Consider the following 26467-nt stretch of genomic DNA (forward strand, 5'->3'; position numbering starts at 1 on the left):
GTCCGCAAGGACTTTTTTGGCCGGACCTTTTAGACAAAAGCATTATAAATGTAACTGTGTTGTTTTACATTCTTTTGCCTAATAAAAATTTCAATCAATCAATCAATCCTCGGAGCACAGGTCAGGTAGGTTATTGTGGCCTCCTGGTGCCGCTATAATAGGCCAATGTGAAAAGGGTGGCATTTCTTCCTCGGCCTAGTGGGAATGTGTGTGCACAATTTCACGGAAATCGCATGCTGGGTTCATGATTTGAGGCATTTTGTTCAAAACAAACCAATCTTGCAAACTTTGGGAGCTAATCTTAGCCAATCAGGATGGAATATGGAAAATTGGACAGATCCGTGTTGATCACATGACTATAAAGATAATGTGTACCGATTTGCGTGATGTTTGGACAAAATCTGTAGGAGTAATATCCAAAGATTTGTTTTGCAAAAATCTGCCTCCTGGTGGCGCTATAACAGGCCAATCTGAAGAATATTGGGCAGAGGTCGGGAATGTCATCCAGGGAGTGTTTGTGCACAGTTTTGCAGCAACCGGGCCAACGGTGCCGGAGATTAGCTGCTCGCAGACAGAAGGACACACGGACACACGGACGGACACACGGACAGGGTGCCTTTCGGCCTGGCGGAGACTATAATAATAATAATGGATTTTATTTTTAAAAGGCCAGAGACAATGTTTTCGCCCCTGTCTGTCTGTCTGTCTGTCTGTCTGTCTGTCTGTCTGTCTGTCTGTCTGTCTGTCTGTCTGTCTGTCTGTCTGTCTGTCTGTCTGTCCGTCCGTCCGTCCGTCCGTCCGTCCGTCCGTCCGTCCGTCCGTCCGTCCGTCCGTCCGTCCGTCCGTCCGTCCGTCCGTCTGTCTGTCCGTCCGTCCGAATAGCCAATCTACGTGAGCTTGTAGATTGGCTATATATAAGAGTCATAAATCCTATTCTCAGTATGTGACCCACTGACCTACTGAGTGGTCTGAACTCACCACCTGCTCTAGAGTTTACATTCCTGACCTTTATGTTCATATAGCATGCTCTGACACGACCAATCACTGACCTTTATTTCTGTTCATATACCATACTCTGACACGACCAATCACTGACCTTTATTTCTGTTCATATACCATGCTCTGACACGACCAATCACTGACCTTTATTTCTGACCATGCTCTGACACGACCAATCACTGACCTTTATTTCTGTTCATATACCATGCTCTGACACGACCAATCACTGACCTTTATTTCTGTTCATATACCATGCTCTGACACGACCAATCACTTACCTTTATTTCTGTTCATATACCATGCTCTGACACGACCAATCACTGACCTTTATTTCTGTTCATATACCATGCTCTGACACGACCAATCACTGACCTTTATTTCTGTTCATATACCATGCTCTGACACGACCAATCACTGACCTTTATTTCTGTTCATATACCATGCTCTGACACGACCAATCACTGACCTTTATTTCTGTTCATATACCATGCTCTGACACGACCAATCACTGACCTTTATTTCTGTTCATATACCATGCTCTGACACGACCAATCACTGACCTTTATTTCTGTTCATATACCATGCTCTGACACGACCAATCACTGACCTTTATTTCTGTTCATATACCATGCTCTGACACGACCAATCACTGACCTTTATTTCTGTTCATATACCATGCTCTGACACGACCAATCACTGACCTTTATTTCTGTGGTCGTACAAAAATGTAAAATCAAGTGATCTGACCTGGAGAATGTTCTTGTGAACACACAGTCACTGTGTGAGTAAACACCAGGTGTTCTATGGCTTCATGTGTGTCTAATCATTGTCACATAGAAACATGTTGACCACAACCCTGCTCTTGCAGACGAGTGTGAGAGACCATCACCTGCTTGGATCATAATATTACTGTCAGTTTAACTTTCAGTGAGAGCTGAGTTAAAGGAGTAGTTCAACCAAAAAATTACTTATTTTCTATCAATTACACCCCATGAAGCATTGAATTCATCATCGCATTCCTTAGCCAATCATTTGATGACGGAAGGTGGAAAGATGCTAATGTCTCCGGTCTGCCAGAGAGACCACCGGTCATCACATTATTGTCTCAGGAATGAGACAAAAAACATCTCCATGAATTCAATGCTTCATGGGGTGAGTCATTGATAGAAAACAAGTGCTTTTTTGGGTGAACTACTCCTTTAATTATTAGATGCATCAGTCACTTCCTGTCTGAGAAGCCCTTAATCCTGTAGTTTAGTGTTTTTTTTTGCTGTGCTTTTTACCCCTTTTTCTCCCCAATTTGGTTGTTTTTGACATTTAATTCATCAACACACACATGTCTGTGTTGTCACTGCTGTCCTATCCTACTGACTCACCTGTCAGTGAGGAGCCCCCACCAGGAGGATGTAGAGCCTTCGTCCTACTCCTCCCGCCCAACACTCCCTGCTGACAGGCTCCGCCCCCCCCCCCCGGCCCGTAGGAGTACGTACAGTGACAATTATCCCCCTCCCCCTCCTCCTCCTCCTCCTCCTCTTCCTCTTCTTCCTCTTCCTCTTCCTCCTCCTCCTCCCTCCCGGCTTCCCTCCCCCGAACACGGGCCGTTTGTGTTGGTATAGACGCTGGACAAAGACGGATTCGAACCCACAACCTCTGTGGTGGTGGGCAGAGACTTTACCACTGAACCACCTGAGCACAAATCCTGTAGTTTTTACCACAGAATGTCATAGAAACAACAACAGGAAGTGATGTCATGTGTGAACAGGAAGTGATGTCATGTGTGAACAGGAAGTGATTGTGTGTTTTTCAGCGTTCCCCGAGGACCCGGTGGTTTGGGGTCACGACCTCCTGGAGGCGGGACAGGAAGCCACGCTCCGCTGCAGCGTCAATCATCTGTACCCCAGTGAGCTGGCCACGTTCCATTGGCTGAGGGGAGGACACACGCTGCTGCACAGCCAATCAGGAGAGGCCGGGGGCGGGGACGACACGGTGGTCTCCGCCTACACCTTCACTCCCAGCAGAGAGGACACAGGAAGTGACATCACCTGCCGGACGACCCTTGACCTCCCGGGAGTTCCCCCCGAGGAGAGGACGAGGGAAACCACGGTTACCATGACGATCAGATGTAAGTGTTCCTTACATCACTGCTTCTCAATGTGGGGTCTGGGGACCCAACGGGGGTCCAAATGGAACGTTTACGGGGTCTGTAACTCTGCTGTGAGCTTGTAGATCTGCTGTTTCTGTATAGCCAACTCTAACATCTAATATGATATGGATGCTTTGACAGTTTTAATGGGTTAAACATGGATATGTAGGCCCGGACACTTAGGCTCTAATGTAGCCTGACAGCGCATTGCGGGTTCGAGTTCCTACTAGTCGAGTTTCCTGGTTCGGGTTCGAGTTCCCGACGATCTTTGCTGCATGTCTCTCCCCATCTCTCTCTCTCTCCCTGTTTCCTGTCCATCTCTCTCTCTCTCCCTGTTTCCTGTCCATCTCTCTCTCCCTGTTTCCTGTCCATCTCTCTCTCCCTGTTTCCTGTCCATCTCTCTCTCCCTGTTTCCTTTCCATCTCTCTCTCCCTGTTTCCTGTCCATCTCTCTCTCCCTGTTTCCTGTCCATCTCTCTCTCCCTGTTTCCTTTCCATCTCTCTCTCCCTGTTTCCTGTCCATCTCTCTCTCCCTGTTTCCTGTCCATCTCTCTCTCCCTGTTTCCTTTCCATCTCTCTCTCCCTGTTTCCTGTCCATCTCTCTCTCCCTGTTTCCTGTCCATCTCTCTCTCCCTGTTTCCTTTCCATCTCTCTCTCCCTGTTTCCTGTCCATCTCTCTCTGGGTACAGCCACACATGAACGTATGCTAGCGTGCAACGCTACGCTACGTGACGGAAGCCCTTGTTCCGGATCCGGCCGTACTTTGATATCTTCCGGGGCTTTGAGCAGCTGGTGGGCAGCTTTTTTTCAGGAAGTGTAGTTCTTTGACTAGTGCTATTTGTACAAGACAAGTGAGAACTGAATAACACTACTCATCATAAAAACATTATGCACGTGCAATATAAAATATTAATATTATACAGTGATATGAAAACATTAGCTAATGTTTTTATATCACTGGATAGTATTAATATTTTATGTCAAGGTGCCTTGACAAAATTAAAACACTATTACATTATTATGAATAGTATTAACCACATGAACCCCAGCATGGGGGCAACATAAGCCAAAAATAGCCAATCTACAAGCTCACAACGCGTCGCAGCGCGACTCGTTGTGAGCTTGTAGATCTGCTATTTTTGGCAGAGATTTGGTGTTGACAGAAAAAAGCGTCCAAGAAAAGTAGGTCCGTTTTTACTGAGAATAGAGGGTTTAAGTAGGCTACATAATAATAAAATAATAACTTTATTTATATAGCACTTTTCAAAACATGAGTTACAAAGTGCTGCTGAACAGCAGTTAATGTTTACGTTTTATTTTACCTTACTGATATATTTTATGCTACAATTGGAGCATAAAATATATAAGTAGTGTAAAATAAAACATACACGTTTTTTCTTTCTTTTTTAAGCATAAGGGAATACCATAGTTAACAAGTAAGTTAATTCTGACAATCAATAAAGAAAACACATTTAAACAAACTAAAAGGAGACTCGTTGCCCACATCAACAAACAAACAAAGAAATACAGACATATATGTGAATTACATCAATAGTTATGAATGACAGATTCATATGGTAGAAGTGTGCAATTTATGGCAATAAAGCACAGAGATGTTTCGTTTTTTGAAGCCCACGTTTGTGTGAAACTGTAGAATTAATAAGAAGAAACTTCTCATTTATTTTTGTAATTTAATGTATTATTCTGCTATTCTTTATTATGCTCATTATAATATAATATTATATCTTATCTACATATAATTGGTCCTCACTAATGCTCATTATAATATAATATTATATCTTATCTACATATAACTGGTCCTCATAATGCTCATTATAATGTATTTTGGATAGTAATTTAATGTATTAATCTTCTATTCTTTATTGTGCTCACATAAGCTATTCAGAAGGGATAAACTAAACAGTGCAAAGTATTCAGGCCACTCACCACAAATAAATAAGGACGTTTACATGTATTGAAATAGAGTGCATGTGTTGTGTGTGTGTGTGTGCTGGAACGTCTGCCTTGCATTTCCCCTGTAAGGAAACTACAAGAGACAAACACGCCCAGTGGAGAGAACACACTTATCTGTCCTATTGGTTGGTGCCTATCACTTCCGGGTGATCGTTTCTTGAGCGGAACCCGGATGTGCTTTTCCCGGACGCGGATCGCGACCGTTCTTCCGGTTTTAAACTTAACATGGGAGTGGATGGGACTTCCGGCGTCCTTACGGACGCTTTACGGAGATGTGTGGCTGTACCCTCTCCCTGTTTCCTGTCCATCTCTCTCTCCCTGTTTCCTGTCCATCTCTCTCTCCCTGTTTCCTGTCCATCTCTCTCTCCCTGTTTCCTGTCCATCTCTCTCTCCCTGTTTCCTGTCCATCTCTCTCTCCCTGTTTCCTGTCCATCTCTCTCTCCCTGTTTCCTGTCCATCTCTCTCTCCCTGTTTCCTGTCCATCTCTCTCTCCCTGTTTCCTGTCCATCTCTCTCTCCCTGTTTCCTGTCCATCTCTCTCTCCCTGTTTCCTGTCCATCTCCACCTAGACACAATATTATCCAAAAAAGGCAGAAAAAGACCCCAAAAATATCTTTAAAAAAGAAAGACAAAAACATGGATGTGTTTTTATCACATAATCAGAGATGTCATGTCATGTCATGTCAATCAGAGATGTCATGTCATGTCATGTCAATCAGAGATGTCATGTCATGTCAATCAGAGATGTCATGGATATGTTGTCACATAATCAGAGATGTCACAAAACTATCCTTTTATCACCTAAGACAGGGGTGATGTAACTTTGATGATGTAGAGGACCACTATGTTTACACACTCACTCCAGAGGGCCACATGTGGCCCCCGGGCCGCCAGTTGCCCATGTATGACCTAAGAAATGTCCCCAGAGTCTGTCCATGTCTCTCTCAAGCTGACACTGTTTCATCTCTATTAGGCTTGTTTACTGTAAAGCTCTCCTGTCTGGTCTATGGACAGCAGGTCGGTTACAAAGTGGTCCAGAACCCAGCAGCATGCATGTTGACAAAGACCAGACAGAGACACACATTACACCTGTTTTAACGTCTCTCTGTATTGGCTGCCTGATAGATTTGTCTTGTGTTCAGATCCTCCACAGATCATCTTCATCTCAGATCCAGTCAGTATCAGGGAGGGATCTACTGTAGATCTGTCCTGTGTCGCCACCGGGACTCCAGACCCGCTGATCCACTGGAGCTTCATAGATGCTGCCGGTCAGACCGGACCGCCGGTTCAAACCCCCAACCTGACGCTGGACGCTGTGGGCGTGGCCCAGGGCGGAGTCTACGCCTGCCACGCCTCCAACCTGGCAGGGAACCAATCGGCTAATGTCACCGTCACAGTGCTGGGTAATTGTGTGTGTGTGTGTGTGTGTGTGTGTGTGTGTGTGTGTGTGCGTGTGCGCGCGCGCGTGCGCGTGGGTGTGTGGGGTGATCAGGTTGAGGTAATCATTTCTGAGTACTCCAGCAGACTCGACTTAATCCATGCATCGCCTCTGCCTCTAATCATGAAACTGGAAGCAGTCAGAATAATAGCATTGGCCAAGGTACAACATCTTTTCTCCGATGTACATGTTCCACGAAAATCACCACGTGATTTAGACTAGAACAGGTGGGCACTAGCGACATCTGGGCACCATATTTTTTGGGACGACTGGGCACCTGGACATCTGGCCACTAGGGACATGTGGGCACTATGGACATGTGGGCACTAGGGACATGTGGGCATTATGGACATGTGGGCACTAGGGACATGTGGGCACCTGGACAATTGGGCACTAGGGACTTATGGACTCGTCCAGGTGCCCACATGTCCCTAATGCCCAGATGGTTTTGGTGCCCACCCAATCTGGGAACCCATCGCCAAATAAAAAAGGAAAAACAGCGCCCTCTGCTGTTTTTTACATTTTCACTTAGCTCTGGGGGGAGCAAAATGGAGCACCCGTGCGCAAGGAAACCGGGGTTTTTGGTCTGCCTTCAGCCTTTCACTTCCGGTGGTGCGACTATGTTTTCATTCCCACTAACAATATTTCTACACGGAACACTAACACCACTTCTCCCAGAGAACATGGATGGTTTTGGTTATAAGCCCACTTGTTTCTTAGCCTGGTAAACCCCCCTCCCTCCGGAAATCTCATTTGCATTTGATTTCAGGAAGGAGGTCTGGGATTGCGCAGGGAGTAAAGCTGCCCGAACACTGCGTGTTCGAACCAATCAGCGGCTGCTAGGGGCGGGATCATCCAATCACCTGCCTAGTAGCTTGGAAAAAAGAAAAACCGTCTGTCATCGATTCTGCGACCGGAGTCTCAGATGGGAAGTAGGCTGTGAAACAAATGTGTGTCGCAAGCTTCTTCCATTTGACGGTGTCAGGTTACTTGTTTCTATGATGAAAGAGCAAGTTAAAATGTGAATATCTTTCTGTGGTTTTGTCTGCTCCGAGGACGCTATTGTTAAATGAGTTTAGGTTTGTTTCTAGTGGGGAAGGATCGGCACACACGTAAATCCCGCCCACTACATTTGATTGGGTAAAGCGCGGCCTGCTTCCTGATCTGAAGGCACGCCCACTTGTAGGCCAGTGCGTACGCGATATGACGAACCCCCCCGACAGATTCAAGCGGAGAGCAGAATCTGTTCTTGAGAGATTAGTGCCCACCTGACCGGTTACCTCCTATATCCTCTGGGACAGCCTGCTGAGGGATTTACAGGTCTCTGAATCTGTGGGCATTTTAGAATAAATCTTTTACAGTGTATGAATGAATGAATGAATGAATGAATGAATGAATGCATGAATGAATGAATGCATGAATGCATGAATGCATGAATGAATGAATGAATGAATGAATGAATGAATGAATGAATGAATGAATGAATAGTATGAAGTGTATTATTCTATTAAAGGTTCTGTTGTGTTCAGATCCTCCACAGATCATCTTCATGTCAGATCCAGTCAGTATCAGGGAGGGATCTACTGTAGATCTGTCCTGTGTCGCCACCGGGACTCCAGACCCGCTGATTCACTGGAGCTTCATAGATGCTGCCGGTCAGACCGGACCGCCGGTTCAAACCCCCAACCTGACGCTGGACGCTGTGGGCGTGGCCCAGGGCGGAGTCTACGCCTGCCACGCCTCCAACCTGGCAGGGAACCAATCGGCTGACGTCACCGTCACAGTGCTGGGTAATTATCCAATCATCTGTCTATGAATGCACAACGAGCGGACAGAGATCTCCCTAAATGTCGACCAGGCGACTAAATGGTGGATTTGTGGGAGAACGGTTTCTATTTACTGCTCAGTGCTCAGATCCGGTCTAGAGCCCGCCTACTAGCTCTGTCATTTGCACACATTAAGCACACAGACCGGATCTGCAACATCCTCTTGTCTCCACCAGGCCGAAAGGCATGGCGAGAGAGTATGTTTTGCACCCTGTCCGTCCGTCCTTGTGTCCTGTCCGTCCGCGAGCAGCTAATCTCCGGCACCGTTGGCCCGGTCGCTGCGAAACTGTGCACACACACTCCCTGGATGCCAATTCAGAACCTCTGCCCTAAATGTTTTACATGGGCCTGTTATAGCGCCACCAGGATGACGATTTGTGCGAAACCCATTTTTTTATATTACTCCTACAGATGTTATCCAACCATCACGCAAATCGGTACACAGTATCTCTATAGTCATGTGATCAACACGGATCTGTCTGATTTTCCAGATTCCATCCTCTTTGGCTAAGGTTGGCTTCCAAAGCTCAAATCATGAACACAGCATGCGATTTCCGTGAAATTTCACACGCACATTCGCACTAGGCCGAGGAAGAAATGCCACCCTTTTCACATTGGCCTGTTATAGCGCCACCAGCAGGTCTAATTTAGCAAAACACATTTTTGGAACAAGATGCCTCAAATCATGAAAGTGTCCGATTGCCGTGAAAGACCTAAGAAGAAATGGCACCCTTTTCACATTGGCCTATTATAGCGCCATCAGGAGGCCACAATAACATACCAATAATACTGTGTTACAGCGCCCCCTGTCAACACGTCTCTGTCAGTGTTTCTATATTAATAATATTATGAATACTGTGTTACAGCGCCCCCTGTCAACACGTCTCTGTCAGTGTTTCTATATTAATAATATTAATAATAATATGTTACAGCGCCCCCTGTCAACACGTCTCTGTCAGTGTTTCTATATTAATAATAATAATGTGTTACAGCGCCCCCTGTCAACACGTCTCTGTCAGTGTTTCTATATTAATAATAATAATGTGTTACAGCGCCCCCTGTCAACACGTCTCTGTCAGTGTTTCTATATTAATAATATTAATAATACTGTGTTACAGCGCCCCCTGTCAACACGTCTCTGTCAGTGTTTCTATATTAATAATATTAATAATACTGTGTTACAGCGCCCCCTGTCAACACGTCTCTGTCGGTGCACCCAGAGGAGGTGATGGAAGGTCACAGCGTCACCTTCACCTGTCAATCATCGGGAGGCTCCTCCCCCGAGGGGCGGAGTCTGGTGCTGAGCAGAGTCAGAGGGGAGGAGTCCCGGCAGCTGGAGGCGTCTGATTGGTCGTCCTCTGTGTCCGTCACCTTATCGCCTGTCAGAATGGAGGACTCAGGGGTTTACCAGTGTGAGGCTGCTAACCTGTATGGATCCCACCTGGTCACCTTTAACCTCTCTGTCAAAGGTCAGGACATGACCTTTACCCTTTCACCTTTAACAACTGCTCCTCATTAACATCACTGTCAAAGGTCAGAATCGACTCATGACGTTTTATATGGCCGATACGATATATTAGTGATCAAAGAGACAGAGAGCTGATATATTAGTAATCAAAGAGACAGAGAGCTGATATATTAGTGATCAAAGAGACAGAGAGCTGATATATTAGTGATCAAAGAGACCGAGAGCTGATATATTAGTGAACAAAGAGACCGAGAGCTGATATATTAGTGATCAAAGAGACCGATAGCTGATATATTAGTGATCAAAGAGACAGATAGCTGATATATTAGTGATCAAAGAGACCGATAGCTGATATATTAGTGATCAAAGAGACAGAGAGCTGATATATTAGTGATCAAAGAGACAGAGAGCTGATATATTAGTGATCAAAGAGACCGAGAGCTGATATATTAGTGAACAAAGAGACCGAGAGCTGATATATTAGTGATCAAAGAGACCGAGAGCTGATATATTAGTGATCAAAGAGACCGATAGCTGATATATTAGTGATCAAAGAGACAGAGAGCTGATATATTAGTGATCAAAGAGACCGAGAGCTGATATATTAGTGATCAAAGAGACCGAGAGCTGATATATTAGTGATCAAAGAGACCGAGAGCTGATATATTAGTGATCAAAGAGACCGATAGCTGATATATTAGTGATCAAAGAGACAGAGAGCTGATATATTAGTGATCAAAGAGACCGAGAGCTGATATATTAGTGATCAAAGAGACCGAGAGCTGATATATTAGTGATCAAAGAGACAGAGAGCTGATATATTAGTGATCAAAGAGACCGAGAGCTGATATATTAGTGATCAAAGAGACAGAGAGCTGATATATTACTGATCAAAGAGACCGAGAGCTGATATATTAGTGATCAAAGAGACAGAGAGCTGATATATTAGTGATCAAAGAGACCTAGAGCTGATATATTAGTGATCAAAGAGACAGAGAGCTGATATATTACTGATCAAAGAGACCGAGAGCTGATATATTAGTGATCAAAGAGACAGAGAGCTGATATATTAGTGATCAAAGAGACCGAGAGCTGATATATTAGTGATCAAAGAGACCGATAGCTGATATATTAGTGATCAAAGAGACCGCTAGCTGATATATTAATGATCAAAGAGACTGAGAGCTGATATATTAGTGATCAAAGAGACCGAGAGCTGATATATTAGTGATCAAAGAGACCGAGAGCTGATATATTAGTGATCAAAGAGACCGAGAGCTGATATATTAGTGATCAAAGAGACAGTAAAACCAACTCCAAAACAAAACGTCCTTTAAATGCATTTGAGAATATTTATCAACTTGAAAAAACGTGATAAGTGCAGGGAGCTCCTCCATGTAGCAGCCTTTATATTATATATATATATATTGTTCATTTTTATGGCATATCGTACTCCTGCTTTGTGCAGTTACGCTACGGTTTGCCAAACCCATGAACCCACGTCACTTTTGGGTTGGAAGTGACGTCCTCTGGAACCTCCGTCGTGAAGAGTGGGTTGGAAGTGACGTCCTCTGCGCTTTCCCAGCGTGTCGTCATGAGGAGATATCCCTCCGCCGCGTTGTCCATCGAAGCTGCTCTCCTGGCTGCCAGTTCTGCGACCACCGTGGCAGCAGCTGCTGGTCCATCTGTAGGTGTGACATCCCTACCCCCCTCCCTCACAGCAGGGAGTTCACTCACTTTGGGATGTGTGAAGCGGGACCCATATTCTTCCTGGGCCGCTTCAAACCAGACCTGCCTCAATGTTTCGTCATACTCTTGGCAACAGTCATCCTGCATCCTGCAGATCTCAGATGAACTTTCTTCATCAATTTCTAGTATGGCGATATATATGGCGAATATGTAACAACCTTAAGGAATCTAGCTAATTCGGCTCTTAGCTCCCTTACCGCCCTTTCTTTTGGTAAATCCAGCAGGACAATAAACTTTACTTCCCTCCTAAAAACTGCTTGAGCTGCTTCACACTTCCCTATTAACTCAGCTAACACTTCCATCTCCCTTGTTTGGGTATAAGGTCTGTTAGTTAGTCTTAATTCAATGGGCTGTGACAGTAATCGTCAGTTATTTTTAGCAAGTAACATTGTTCAGCCTTTAGCTCATAACAACACTAATTAATTAACACTGTTCTAACCTGTAAAATAGCACCCACCCTATCAGCATTCTATGCAAGAAGCCTTTTAATGGTCTACTTACATTAGTTAATTTTGTTAATTAATACTGGATAGGATATATTTTGCTCTACCAAAGTACATTTTAGTATTTAACCCACAATGATTACCATTGATCCCCTGTTCTTGTACACTAATCATCTAGTTACTCACAGTATCAGTCTATCATAAAGTCTGGTTAAACATTGTATTACACTGGCAGAATCCTCCCCCAACCCTTATCAGTAAACAAAAGGGGGGACAGACCTTCTGTCTCCCAGGTAAACAAAGAGAATGCTAATTGTATTTCCCCACCACCCAGGTCAGGGGCAACAATCACCTCTCTGTCAATAATGGCAGTTAGCTAGCAGCTAGCACTACTATGCTAGACAATAGAACTGCTTAGCTTAGCTAGCCACGCTAAAGGTAGCTCTCAGGTCGGATAGCTTTATCTCTAAACCCTCTTATTGGTACGCTAAACAAACTTTTAACGGTAGCCTATAGCTACATAACCTGTGGTTAGCTTCTAGCTTCTCCCTCAGCTCCTTATCCTTAGCTCAGACAATAGAATCTGTTAGCACGCAGCATCCTCAAATCTACAGTCTTTTCTCCACAGTTTTCGCAAACTGTGGGGCTTTGTTACATAGCAACCTGGTTGAGTCTCTCCCCGGTAGGCTTCTCGTAGGCCCATACAGTATTCAATGCCTCGGTCCTTGCGTCACGCTGTAGGCCGCCGGCTCTGTGTCCTCTTCGCCTCCGTGGATTCGACCCTCTGCAGGCTGTGTTAGTTCCTTTGTCCCCACACCGATTCTTCGGCGCTGATTCGTTCACACTAGCACTGGTTCATTACTCCGGTGATAATTCTGTGAACCTATATTAAAAACCTGTCCCATAACCAGGCCTAATATTTTGTTACAACTCACTTCTCATCTTAAAGAGACAGTGTGTTTTCATTCCTATGGCTATAGGAGTTTTCATACTGTTATTTCTTTATATAACACGCATAACTCAATTATGTGAACCTCTTCTAGGACCACCTAATACTTATCTAGTTTCACATAGGCTCCCTCGGTTTTATAATTGTTTAATTACTCTGTCACACTTAAACTCGAAAGATAATCTAGTAGTTTAATTACTTGGTAATTTGACTTCAATTATTATGTGAACCTCTTCTAGGACCACCTAATACTCATCTAGTTTCACATAGGCTCCCTCGGTTTTATAATTGTTTAATTACTCTGTAACACTTCAACTCGAAAGATAATCTAGTAGTTCAATGACTTGGTAATTTATACTTAAACTCAAAGAAGTCCCCTCCGGGGACACTAGAGTTTAATAACTGTTCATTTTTATGGCATATCGTACTCCTGCTTTGTGCAGTTACGCTACGGTTTGCCAAACCCATGAAAAAGGGGGTCGAAAGAAGAAGGTGTTTTAAGCTAATCACTCAAACTTGTGTCTTTTAGATGGTTTTATTACTAATCACACATAATACATAAATCTAATACATTTAAGTCACAGTTAGGTTATTAAACCTGAAAGAAAACAAAACACATAGAACAACAATATTAAATGACATGAATCTTCACCCCATTTTGAATACATCAGAAATATCATCGTTACAGCGTTTAATTCTTACTCACTTTAGTCCATTCCTCTTTCGCCATGATGTTAGCAAGTGGTGCCAGGTCCCATACTCTAGCCCTCTCTTATCGAATCTGAAGTCTGTTCCTAGACAGGCTCCTTTATAAACTTCCCGCCTAATGCCCGCCTCCAAGGAGGTTCCAGCCAACAGGAAGCTCTGATTACCCACAAGGCCTAGCTTTTGCTGCCATTTCCTGTCACAGTGGAGCAGACGGCATTATGCAGTCAAATCAGTTGCTTTGTTCTCACACAAAGCTTTTGTCTCTTATCTAGAAAGCTACCCCCGCCTAAGAATGCAGAGTTCTCTTTGAAGCTCAGGAGCACAGCAGGGAGCCTGCCTCTGCCCACTCTGTACCACTAGGCTCACCTCAAACAGTACATGTTTGCTAACTCCTGCAGGACAATAAAAGCACATTGCTGTTGCACCAATAATAATACACAGTTATCTTTCATAATCATGGATTATTCCACATATATGTATATATATTATTTTATATTCATATAACTGATGTCTTGTGTTGTTATTATATGTTGTTACCGGGAGTAGAAACTCACAGAGAAGAGTGTTGATTGGCTGTTTCTGTGTCAACATCCGTGTTTCAACCAATCCAGTGAAGTTTAGGGACATTGGCACCCCGATTCATAATGAGGGTCGTAAATATGGGGTAAATAAAGTTCGTAAAGGCCGGTCGTATTTTGGTAGTCACAAACGGACGTGCAATTCCCAAAGGGGTTCGTATATCACAGAGACGTGCGTACAACCAGTGCGTATGACCAGGTGTGATGATTTACTCTGGAAGGCTGCGTCCAACAGCATCCAACTTTAACGTCACCGTGCTGAACCGTGCTAAACAGCGTTGCCATGTCCGCTTATTATAAGCGAATTTGGGCTTATTTTTCTGTAAAGTTGCTTGTAAATATTGGTAGCTGTGGGGTGCGGTTTTTTGGGCTTGTTTCTAAAGTGTAGTTGGTTATTTGGGCTTGCTTCACAATTGTTCAATTGTTTTAACAGGTGGTTCTCAAATATTTTTATGTCATGGACCCCCAAGTTAATATGTATGCTAATTTATCCCTATAAGCCCCATCTGAACATGTTTTGTGCCAGCTGGAGGCAGATTTGTGTTGTTAGAATGTTTAAAAAATCTTCCAAATATTCCACATTTTATTACAAGATTTTTTTTTTAAATAGCAGATCTACAAGCTCACAACGGTTTAATTAAAGTGCTTATAATGGCCTAAGTGCCAGTTGCTTCTTTTGGGCTTGTTTTCCTAGACCTGGTTGCTTATTTCTCTCACAACATCTGGCAACGCTGATGAAAGTTTGAAGTTCAACTCCGCCTCGTCCAAAGCTAACAGATGCGGTGTCGCATCGCCTTGACAACGTACTGTTCTGTCTGGAAGCGGATCACATAATAAATGCTTTCATGTGTAATGAGAATAAAGAAGTTTACAAGGTTTAACCCCATTACCAAATAAAAGGCTAATAAAACGTGGAAAGGATATTATATAAGCGAGCCTTTTCTAATGAACATAGCGCACCTTTACCGAGGTACAAAGATGATGTTGAAAATAAATCCAGGGCATACAAGTGAACGCTTCTATCCGATTATGGACCTGAGCTTATTGATTAAATTAGTTAATTTTGGATATCACTGTCCTACGTCGGAATGGGGAATGGATCATCTTCTGGACACAGCTTTCATCCACTTTAGTTTCCTCATCAGATGGTAATATTTATTAGGCTGTTGTGTGTGGCGTTCATGTGATCAATATACAGTAGCCTACAGTCGGCTTTACAAATTAATACCGCGGCACGGACACTGATGCAAGTCAGTCCCTCCGCAGTTTCATTAAGGCATCATAGCCTATTTTCATTATTACGTGACACACGCTGAGATGACCCGCTGGCAAACACAGCTCTAAATGCAACTCATAGCCTAGAAAATAAATAAAAAGCGGTGGAATCTACATCATGTCTATATGATGCATAGGCTACAAGCAATACATCGTTTGACATTTATTTTTTATTTTTTATATATATGTGTTGACAAATGTTGGGCACATATATATTTTATTGGAGGTTTGCCACTGTTGTAATTGATTTTGGCATGAAGAATAAAGCATTCTAAAGACATACGCACATTTCAGCCCTGGTAAGACAGCCTCGGGGCTGACCTGAGAACGTGCGCACCTGACGCACAAAACACAGAACAAAAAACTTTTATGAATCCGACTGCAGGTGTAGGATTTGTCCTAAATGCCGGTACGTACAAAATATGGTCGTAAATCCCTTTATGAATCCGGGCCATTGAGCTGTGAGTGTTATAGAGAGTGGTCGCTGCACCACAGATCATCATTCATCTACTACATACAAGGACATAGTGCTTTATTTATAAAAACACTGTGTGTGTGTGTGTGTGTGTGTGTGTGTGTGTGTGTGTGTGTGTGTGTGTGTGTGTGTGTCTGTGTGTGTGTGTGTGTGTGTGTGTGTGTGTGTCTGTGTGTGTGTGTGTGTGTGTGTGTGTGTGTGTGTGTGTGTGTGTGTGTGTGTGTGTGTGTGTGCGGGTGTGTGTGTGTGTGTGTGTGTCTGTGTGTGTGTGTGTGTGTGTCTGTGTGTGTGTGTGTGTGTGTCTGTGTGTGTGTGTGTGTGTGTGTGTGTGTGTGTGTGTGTGTGTGTGTGTGTGTGCGGGTGTGGGTGGGTGTGTGTGTTGTTTAAAGAGAGAGTGGGATGCAGTGGGAGAGGTGACCTGGTTGACCTGTGTTGCATCACTTCCTGTCAGCTGACCTGCAGATGTGTTCACTCAGTTCTGACATGATTGTCAGGCAGGCAGGCAGGCAGACAGACAGACAGACAGACAGACAGACAGACAGACAGACAGACAGACAGACAGACAGACAGACAGACAGACAGACAGACAGACAGACAGACAGACAGACAGACAGACAGACAGACAGACAGACAGACAGACAGACAGACAGACAGAGTCATTTAATGTAACATGTTTGAAATGTTGGACTGCCTCCACACAGATCAGACCCCCCCCCCCACGTTGGGAAACAGTGATGGAGGAGAGGAGAGGAGAGGAGAGGAGAGGAGAGGAGAGGAGAGGAGAGGAGAGGTTGAGTGAAGACAGAACAATGTTGTACAGGTTGAAGTGACCCTGTAGAAAAGTGTGACCTTTAGGTTGGATGTGATGAACATCAGTTCTCCTCTCTCACACACACACACACACACACACACACACACACACACACACACACACACACACACACACACACACACACACACACACACACACACACACACACACACACACCCAGACTAGCAAAGTGTGTTAGAATCAGGTGGTCATGGCTTTAGGCTGAGTAGTATTCGTATCAGTGTGTTTTGGGAGATCTGAAGCTTAGTTCTTAGTGACATTGAGATGTTGGAGAACCAAGAGGTTCAGTATAGTCAAAGTGGCATTGAATGAATGAGTCCTGAGAGAACTTTTGTTGACAAAAGAGGCCATTCTGCCCATAAATCTTGTTCTTTGATTTAATTTCTTGATCACTTTTGAGGCCATTTTTTCACGTGTCAGTTTGTTGTCAAGAATACAGGCCAAATAGGTATTAACCTCTTCTTTGATTGAGATTACTATTGTCAAATCAGACTGTGAAATCATTTGCATTTACATTACTGGGGGAATGTTTGGACCCAAAATCCGTAATTAACTGATACTGGATAGCACATAGCGCTAAGGGACAGCAGAGGGAGCACGTTAAGGCCATGGATGGAAAAACAATGCACCAAGCATCTCAGGTCCCTTTTACTAAGTATGGAGGCTTAGGGTTAAAGTGGTTAAAAAGTATTCTGTGGCACCCCTGGACTTGTGTCATGGCTCCCTAGGGTGCTACGGCACCCACTTTGAGAAACCCTGGTCTAGAACACATCCTACATTATGCTGTTTGTCTAAGTCTCCACACTGACCTAAATACCTACATAGTCCGTGAGCCAGGGGGGTTGGTCACTACCATCTGAGGGGAATAATGCTCATAGTGATTTTTGTCAAGGTATGCATGTCTAGAGTTAGAAAATATGTGATAGCCTTGCACCAATGGTAGCTTTATGGGTGCTATCATGCATTTTATGTTATAACACTAGGCGAAAATTACATGGGTCAATATATGAAAACATACTATTAACCCCCCCCCAAAAAAATATACAAAAGGTTTTTCAATTGGTTCTGGTACGTCTAGGCATGCTTAAGAACATACAAAAAAATCTAGGAAATTATATTTCTCGTAAAGCCATCATTTTCAAGATGGCGTCCAATATGACTGCCAGGAGCTTAACCCTCGTAGGGTCTTCGTGTTTTAGTCACACCCAGGGCCTTCGGGTCACTTTGACCCGAAGGCCCTGTGTGAAATTTTTCATTTTCATGAAAATGAAAATGTTCATTTTCATATCACATGTTTAGTACAGTAAATAAGGCAAATAGAAGAAGTTTCATAGAGAACAAAAATGTTTTACATACTTTTAATTCATGTTGAAAATGTTAAACTGGGTTAAAAGGACCCGAGGACCCTACGAGGGTTAAATGGCTTTATGATACTGTTCAACCTAGAAAGGTGGTTTTGGTGTCTAAAACTAGGTCTTAGGTCTCTTCAAGAAATATGGCTGAATCAGTGAAATTACCATCAGTTAATTTTTTATTGCCAAATCAAAGATGGTGTCCATCCCATGGTGATGTTCCATTGTACTAAATTATGTTAAAAACAACAAAATATTGCAGTGTGAGGGAATCTGTGAACTTCGTGAACGTGATTCATATGGGGACCCATGGGGGGGGGGGGGGCATTCATAGGTGTAGAATCTATTTCTAATGTTATATTTTGACTTGCTGGTCAGTCTTTGGCCTATGTGCTAAAGGTCAGGTCAAGGTCTCTCTCGCACCTTATCGTCCAACCAGGTGTCCAAGCAGGCAGCAGATATGGTCACTGGTTGACATGTACAGCAGGCCCTATTCACCTCACAATTGACATGGAGCCGTTTGTTGACACCTTGCCGGTATATAAGCTCTATAATGTAATTGTGCATCCCGGTGGGATGCATGTTATACAGTCATTCTTCAGCTGCATTGCAAAACTGATGCAAGGTTCAGCACTGGAAGTGGAAATGCATGTGGTTGCAGAACATGACAGGCAAGTTCAGTGGTCAGTCCTGAGTGTATCAGCAGCACTCTGAAGTGGTTTCTATCAACTTGGCCAAAGACATTTGAACAGATACAGCAGTAGCCTACCTGGACACTGCACATCTCCATCCTACTGGCTGACAGTGGGTATACAACTTCTTCCTACACTTCACATCCACCAGTTTGAATGCGCAGGGAGACACATTGACATTAACTTCACCTTTTCTCTCATGAAGCACATGACTGAAGCACTTCTTCCATGCTGGCCATGTGCAGTGTGCTTGATATCTAACCCAGTGCCTGCTGAAGATGCATGTGCTCCATGCCATAGCATAGAGGCTAAGCTAGACCTTGTCTGTCGGCACCATGATGGATTCTGGATCACTGTCTCTGCTGACCAGTCTGGGGAGCATACTGCCATAACGATCAGGAAAGATGCTGTCATGATGCATGTGAGTGGAGTGGACTGAAGCCTTCCCCAAAATGTGCAGAAACAGAGGGAGAGTTGAAGCACTGGTGTGTCTTGGTCATAAAATATTGGGGTGTAGGATTCCTCACACACAGAAAGATCATCTCTTCAATCCCATCCTTGGCTAATTTGCCCCCATGCTGTTGTGAATAGTAATGTCCTTTACCCACATGAGATGTCATCATGAAGAGTAAGAACATTAAGCAGAAGCCGTTGAGCATGTTGTACACCTTCAGTGCTGACAATAGATACTGCATTTAGTCATGATGAGGCAGACATCACCATGAGTTCCTATATCCCTGATGCAGCCATCTCTGGAAAGGGTGTGATACACATGCTCAGTGATTACACTGATGTTCTTGTCCTGTTGTATGCTGTGTATTGGGGTGTATCAGGTGGACCTCCAGTGTAAAGTATAGATGGAGCATTGGGATGGGACAGTCTTATATGTATGACAAAGGCAAGATCAGAGCACACTACACTTTGCTGGCAGGGAACTTCCCAGGCTACCCTGATGTGCTGGGTGAGGTGGGTGCCACAAGTCAATGGCCCTTCCTCCAACACCGACCAACCTGTTGCACCACATGTGGGCTCATTTATTTACAAGTGATGTTGTGGAAAGTGGCAGACCACCAAGCCCCACCTGACAAGTCGTTTGATGTCACAAAATTTGGATAGGAGATCTAGGATATTCTTGTTCCTGTCATTGCTAAGGGTGACCCCACCGTCAGAGCTATGTGACATGGTGCAATATCAATTGCAAAGGGCACAGAGACTGAGAAGTACATCACTGATGTACTGTAACTGCTCTGGTGAAGATGGTTATATGTTCAAGCTACAGATGAGGAGTGATGTTAATAAGGAGGATACTTGTAAGGATGAGGTAGAACAGGATGTGGGTTGGAGAATACAGATTAGATTATATCATTTTACATTCATGTTATTATGAATACCAGTTCTTGTGACATGTTAATGACACTTTTCACAAAACAAAATCATGAATAGTGAACCATGAATGTTCATCAAGTTGTTTCCATTTGTTGTTCTCCCAGAGGTCAATTTTAACCTTGACCTGACCTTTGACATGATTGACCTGATATTAAAAAAATAACATCAGGAATGTATTCTACATATGAAAACCCTAAAAAATAGGTATTAAACTGAGGTATTCTAAGACAAGCGGATTAAAAGTAAAGAATTGCCAGGCGTGTGTTTAGTGGCCATTTTGGATATTTTCTTACCCATTGCACTATATTCTGTTTATTGAATTTCATAATACATTTCCTTAGAATCTATGTATGTAAACATGGTTTTAAATCTATAGGTAATTTACAAAGGAACCCTTTGTGTTCCATCTTTCATTAAAACCAAAGTACATCTTATGTCACATATAGTCACTATGTTGTCACTGCCTGTAATAGAAAAATATTCTAGATATGCAAATTTTTCAGAGAGAGAGGGTCAATAATAAGAGAGAACCATCAGTTTGAAGTAGAATGCTTCATTCGGATTTTGAAAACTGTGTTTTGGCTTGTGGTTATAAAAGGAGTGGTAACACACAGATAGCTACCACCGATGCAAGGCTATCACATTTTTCCTAGCTCTAGGGGTGTATACCTACCCAAAAATCACTATGAGAATTATTCCCCCCAGATGGTAGTGATGACCCCATTTTTGGGGTCCTGGCTCACGGACTAACATGAACACACTTCAACCATGATGTCTTGCTGCTGTCACATGCCTATATGTCATGCTGTCACATGCCTATATGTCATGCTGTCACATGCCATCTTTCACTGCAGGCTGAAAACCCACCTCTTCAGGAAACACTACCCTGACCATTCCTCTTAGCCTTGCCTACTTGTTGTCAGTTATTTGTACGAGCTCTTGTTTTATTGGATCTTGTTTATTCGATACACTTATTTGTACACTTTAAATATCTCTGTGTTTCTGTCCAGCTCATCCTTTGAAGGTGGAGGTGTTGCCGGCGGCAACCACATCAGAGATGGGATCTGAGGTGGTCCTGTCCTGCCGGGCTATGGGATGTCCCCACAGTGCTGTCCTGTCCTGGAGCAGACTGCCCCCTGATGGACAGACAGACAGCAGACAGACAGACAGCAGGACAGAGGGACAGGGTCTGGTGTCCAACCCCAGCGGACCAGTGGACTCGTTGGTAAGGCTGTCATCCATCCATCCATCCATCCATCCATCCATCCATCCATCTTCAACCGCTTATCCGGAGTCGGGTCACGGGGGCAACAGTTCTAACAGAGAGCTCCAGCCTTCCCTCTCCTGAGCAACATTATCCACTTCCTCCTGGGGGATCCCGAGGCGTTCCCAGGCCAGTGTGGAGATGTAATCCCCCCATCTGGTCCTTGGTCTGCCCCGGGGTCTCCTCCCAGTGGGACGTGCAGCGAGGACCTCCCTAGGGAGACGCTCGGGAGGGATCCGTACTAGATGCCCGAACCACCTAAGCTGGCTCCTTTCCAAGTGAAGGAGCAGAGACTCTACTCACTCTATCTCTAAGAGAAATGAACTTCTCACCCTGTCTCTAAGAGAGATGAACTTCTCACTCTATCTCTAAGAGAGATGAACTTCTCACTCTATCTCTAAGGGAGATGAATTTCTCACTCTATCTCTAAGAGAGATGAACTTCTCACTCTATCTCTAAGGGAGATGAACTTCTCACTCTATCTCTAAGGGAGATGAACTTCTCACTCTATCTCTAAGGGAGATGAACTTCATACTCTATCTCTAAGGGAGATGAACTTCTCACCCTATCTCTAAGGGAGATGCCAGCCACCCGTCTGAGAAAACTCATTTTGGCCGCTTGTCACTAGTGAACAAGACCTAAGGCTGTCAGATCATGACATTTTACTTGACCATTAATTGTCACGCAAATAACAGCGATTAACAATTTAATTGTTGTGTTTTTGGGGGGTTATTGAACATTGAACATTGAAACATATGAATAAAAATTGCATTTCTGTTTGGCTTTTAGGTTTCATAAACACAGATTCCACATGGCAGATATATGACAAATAACTTAAATATACAAAGACATGACTTTAATAACTTTATAATTAAAATAATTAAAAGTAAAATAAGTTGTACGCTTGTAGGGCGAATAATTGCGATTATCTCAAATAAATGTGATCCGGCGAATATGTAATAACATGAATGTAATGTGACAGGCCTACTCGTTAGGACCAGTGGATCCTACATATCTCAGACTGGGACCAGCAGATCCAGTAGAACTCAGACTGGGACCAGTGGATCCGTCAGACGAGGGGATCTACAGCTGTCAGGCTCAGTGTGGATCCATCATCAGAACCAACAGAACCCGAGTCCAAGTGTTCTGTGAGTAATAGAACCGTCAACTCTCTGGCTAACGTGCTAACTCTCTGTCTGCTAACGTAATGTCTCCTACTGACACAATAATGTCTCATTCACACACATCTCTTCTTAAATGTCTACTATCTTTCAGTTTATCAGTGTAAAGTGATGATAATATCTCAGATGTATAAACTGTAGGGCCTTTTTAAGTAGTAGTGCTCCTTATTAAGTAAAGACCAATGTGGGATTGATGGAAGAGGGTGTTCAGCGTTGATGTGTGCCCGTCACAGAAGATGGGCACAAAACTAGCTTTGGCCTCGGGCCAATTACTTTTTTTCTAAGGCATTAGATGAGGGGCCAGAACCTTTTATGAAAGGTTAATTTAAGAAATGTATTTTTTTAATTTACCAAAACTCCAAGACAGAACGCCTTACAAGACATTTGTGATACAGAGAATGAATCAAAATGTAAGCTAATAGGTGGCATAATAAACTGTAAACGAGCAGCTTTCCATTTGTGAATAATACGTTTATGGACTGACCATGTAACTTATAATCATAATCATTCTTCCAGACGTAAAGGCTACAGCGTCATATCATTAAGCATGGTTCATCTGAGGATAGATTGAATATATTGGGGGCGCAGCACCGTCGTACGTCGGAGCATAAACTGGTCGTTACTGAATTGATTGTAAATGCTACTGGTGCAGAGAGTAAAGGGTTAATCTGCTGCTTTAGTGAGCAAGAGAAATGACACACTGTCCATACTTTAGTGCCTTGGTATTTAAATGAGGAGCTGGAGGAGGAGACACAATGTTCTGCTGAGGAAAGGTGAAAGTGTGAGAGAAATCAAACAGCGTTAATTGATTGATTGATTCCTTTATTTATTCTCTAAAAGAGCATTGAGGTTCACCCTCATTTGTAATGCTGTCGAGATTACAGAACAAGATTAAGATTACACACACAAGATAAATTAACAGTACATTCTACAATTCAACAATACAACATATAAAAAAACACAGAAATGAACTTCTTATTGAAATGAACTGCATGAGACTCTCTCTCTCTCTCTCTCTCTCTCTCTCTCTCTCTCTCTCTCTCTCTCTCTCTCTCTCTCTCTCTCTCTCTCTCTCTCTCTCTCTCCTTGCTGCTCAAAGATACACAGAGACATTCTCATAATTCAGAACACATTCTGATCTTCTTTTGATTGATTGAATACTTTATTTAGAAAAGACATGGAAACAGTACATGGAAGAACAGTTAACAATACAAGCTCCTCTAAACTGGATCGCTCATAAAAGCACTTGGCTTATTTAAAATGAGATTCCCACACACTCACATCATGATGACATTTAAGAACACAGAGAAATATACACTATGCAGAACGTCATACAATTAGCTTACAGGTTACTGTATGAAAAACAAGAAATATGTACAATAAATAGTTAGAGGAGGGGGGGGGTAGGTTAACCCAGGGGCCAGTTTGGAATTGTAAAGTGTCCTCTCAGCTCTCCTCCTCTCTGTCTCTTATAAAACACTGTGTCAAAGTGTCCTCTCAGCTCTCCTCCCGTCTGTCTCTTATAAAACAGACTCAGTTTCTCCCACTCGTTGTTTTGGACACTTTGTGCTGTTGATCATTGGCTAGAACTGCAAAGGTCAAGGGTCAACAGAGAGTCAGCAAAGCTATGAGTCTGACACAGAGCAGAGACACACACACACACACACACACACACACACACACACACACACACACACACACACACACACACACACACACACACACACACACACACACCACACACCACACACCACCACACACCACACACCACCACACACCCCACACCACACACCACACACACACACACACACACACACACACACACACACACACACACACACACACACACACACACACACACACACACAGTGTATTTTAACCATCAGCACTTACTGTGTTTATAGAGAATAGTCTTTATCATCATATCTTACATTATATCATTTTATTATGACAAGCTCTTTCCTCACATCTTTCAAATGACTGTAATGTTTGTTTAATCTGGTAAAACTGTCTGTTTAGGACAGTTCACATAATAACAGTATTAGTTATAGTAATAGTTATAATAAACATAATTATAGATTGAAACATGAATAATGAACTTCACACATTTTGAGCTTGTAGATCGGCTATTCTTGCTATTTTTGAATTGGAATCCAGTTTTTTTTTTGCTATTTTTTAATTGGAATCCTTAAAAGTAACATTTTTATTTAATTTCAAATGCATTTAGTTATACTTATGTTAACTTTATGAACTTAAATACAAATACATTGGACATAAAAAAGACAATAGAATTTTAATACAAGTAAGACGCGCGAACGCGGGAAGTGAACGCAAAAAAATTAAAAAAGTTATGAAAACAAAATATTAAAAAAAAGTAACCAATTAAAAAATACAAAAAAAATCTGCGTTAAAAGGAGAATCTTAGAAAAATACAAAATCACAAAAAACTTTTTGAACAATTCAACAAAGTGTTTGAAGTGCCTGTTTCACCCACTTCCGGGGGGCGGAGCCAAAATCCGAGCCCAATGTATTTGTTCGTAGACCCCCACTTAGGGGGGGTAGAAAAAGTTTCGGAGCGATTCGGGCACTTTTCATTTAACATGGGGTTTCAATGGGGAGTTTTTAGGAGCCTTCTCCGGGGCAGGCGCGCGGGAAGTCCTTAATACCTAGGGGGGCTGTGCGTCGGGGGGGACTCCCGACGCACTTTTTTTGGGGGCAATTTTTTTGGGGGTTTTCTGTGTTTTTCCCCACACAAAAAGGCAGAAAGACAGTGTAAACACCAGGTTGAAGTTCATCCATGACCGTAACAGACTGCTATGATCCATAAAATATATATATATTATAAAAAATAAAATAAAATAAAATTTTTTTTTTTTTTTTTTTTTTTTCCTTCCCATCACCAGGGGGGCTGCTCCCATCACCAGGGGGGCTGCAGCCCCCATAGCCCCCCCCTTCCCGCGCCACTGCTCCGGGGCGTGGCTTCCGGGGGAAGGGGCGGGCTTAAACGCAACCTTGACAGGTGTGTTCAAGCTACTAATATAGACTGAAGTAATTAAAGCAGGTCATGTTTACATGTCATGTTTTAGAATCATAACAGCTGAAATCAATAATATATCACTATTCTGATATTAACCTGTGGGCCGTATTAAGTGAAGGTGGGGGCCATATGTGGCCCCCGGGCCACCAGTTGCCCATGTATGCAGTAAGTAGACAGACATTACAACATATTATAATGAGCATTAGTGAGATGAGTATAATGTATACTGCCCACCTTTGGAGTCGCTACAGGCAAGGCAGCATCAGACGCCTTACAGTGGCCTATAATGACTGTATGAGGCTGCTGCTGAGAGCTCCAAGAAGCTCCAGTGCAAGCCAGATGTTTGTTAGTGTTGGGGTACCCACCTGTGCTGCTGTGCTACGCAACCTTATGTATAGGTTTATGTGTAGAGCATCTGAGTCAATAAATGACATAATCGCTGTCATAACGGACCCCACACACAGTTCTGTCAGGTTCACCTCTAGACTGTGGAACCATTGGCGCACATGTCTGTATGTCAGAAACTGAACAATGTGGGCTATTTGCAGTATTTTATTTATTGTCTCCGCCGAAGGTGGAGAATATGTTTTCGCTTTGTGTGAGCAAACATTGTTAGCCAAGCTAACATTGGGCAAGCTCCACGTGACACGTGTCAATATGTTGACACCAATGCCTCTGATTGGCTAGAGGGACGCGTGAC

The 26467-nt window shown here is 43.3% G+C and overlaps 1 protein-coding gene across 3 annotated transcripts in view; it reads left to right on the forward strand.

Annotated features, from left to right (window-relative positions):
- Positions 1-26467, forward strand: part of vcam1b (vascular cell adhesion molecule 1b) — a 39350-nt gene that overhangs the window by 2678 nt on the left and 10205 nt on the right. Inside the window, exons 3-8 of one of the 3 annotated variants that reach the window (XM_080430319.1) lie at positions 2807-3121; positions 6257-6517; positions 8082-8342; positions 9563-9847; positions 21296-21510; positions 22532-22697. In XM_080430319.1, the coding sequence (XP_080286445.1) occupies positions 2807-3121; positions 6257-6517; positions 8082-8342; positions 9563-9847; positions 21296-21510; positions 22532-22697 (1503 nt within the window). The remainder of the gene's footprint in view (positions 1-2806; positions 3122-6256; positions 6518-8081; positions 8343-9562; positions 9848-21295; positions 21511-22531; positions 22698-26467) is intronic. The other 2 variants (XM_080430320.1, XM_080430321.1) reach the window with 2 other exon arrangements.

The sequence above is a fragment of the Gymnoscopelus braueri genome (assembly GCF_963280865.1).
Source record: "Gymnoscopelus braueri genome assembly, chromosome: 6".
Taxonomy (NCBI): Eukaryota; Metazoa; Chordata; class Actinopteri; order Myctophiformes; family Myctophidae; genus Gymnoscopelus; species Gymnoscopelus braueri.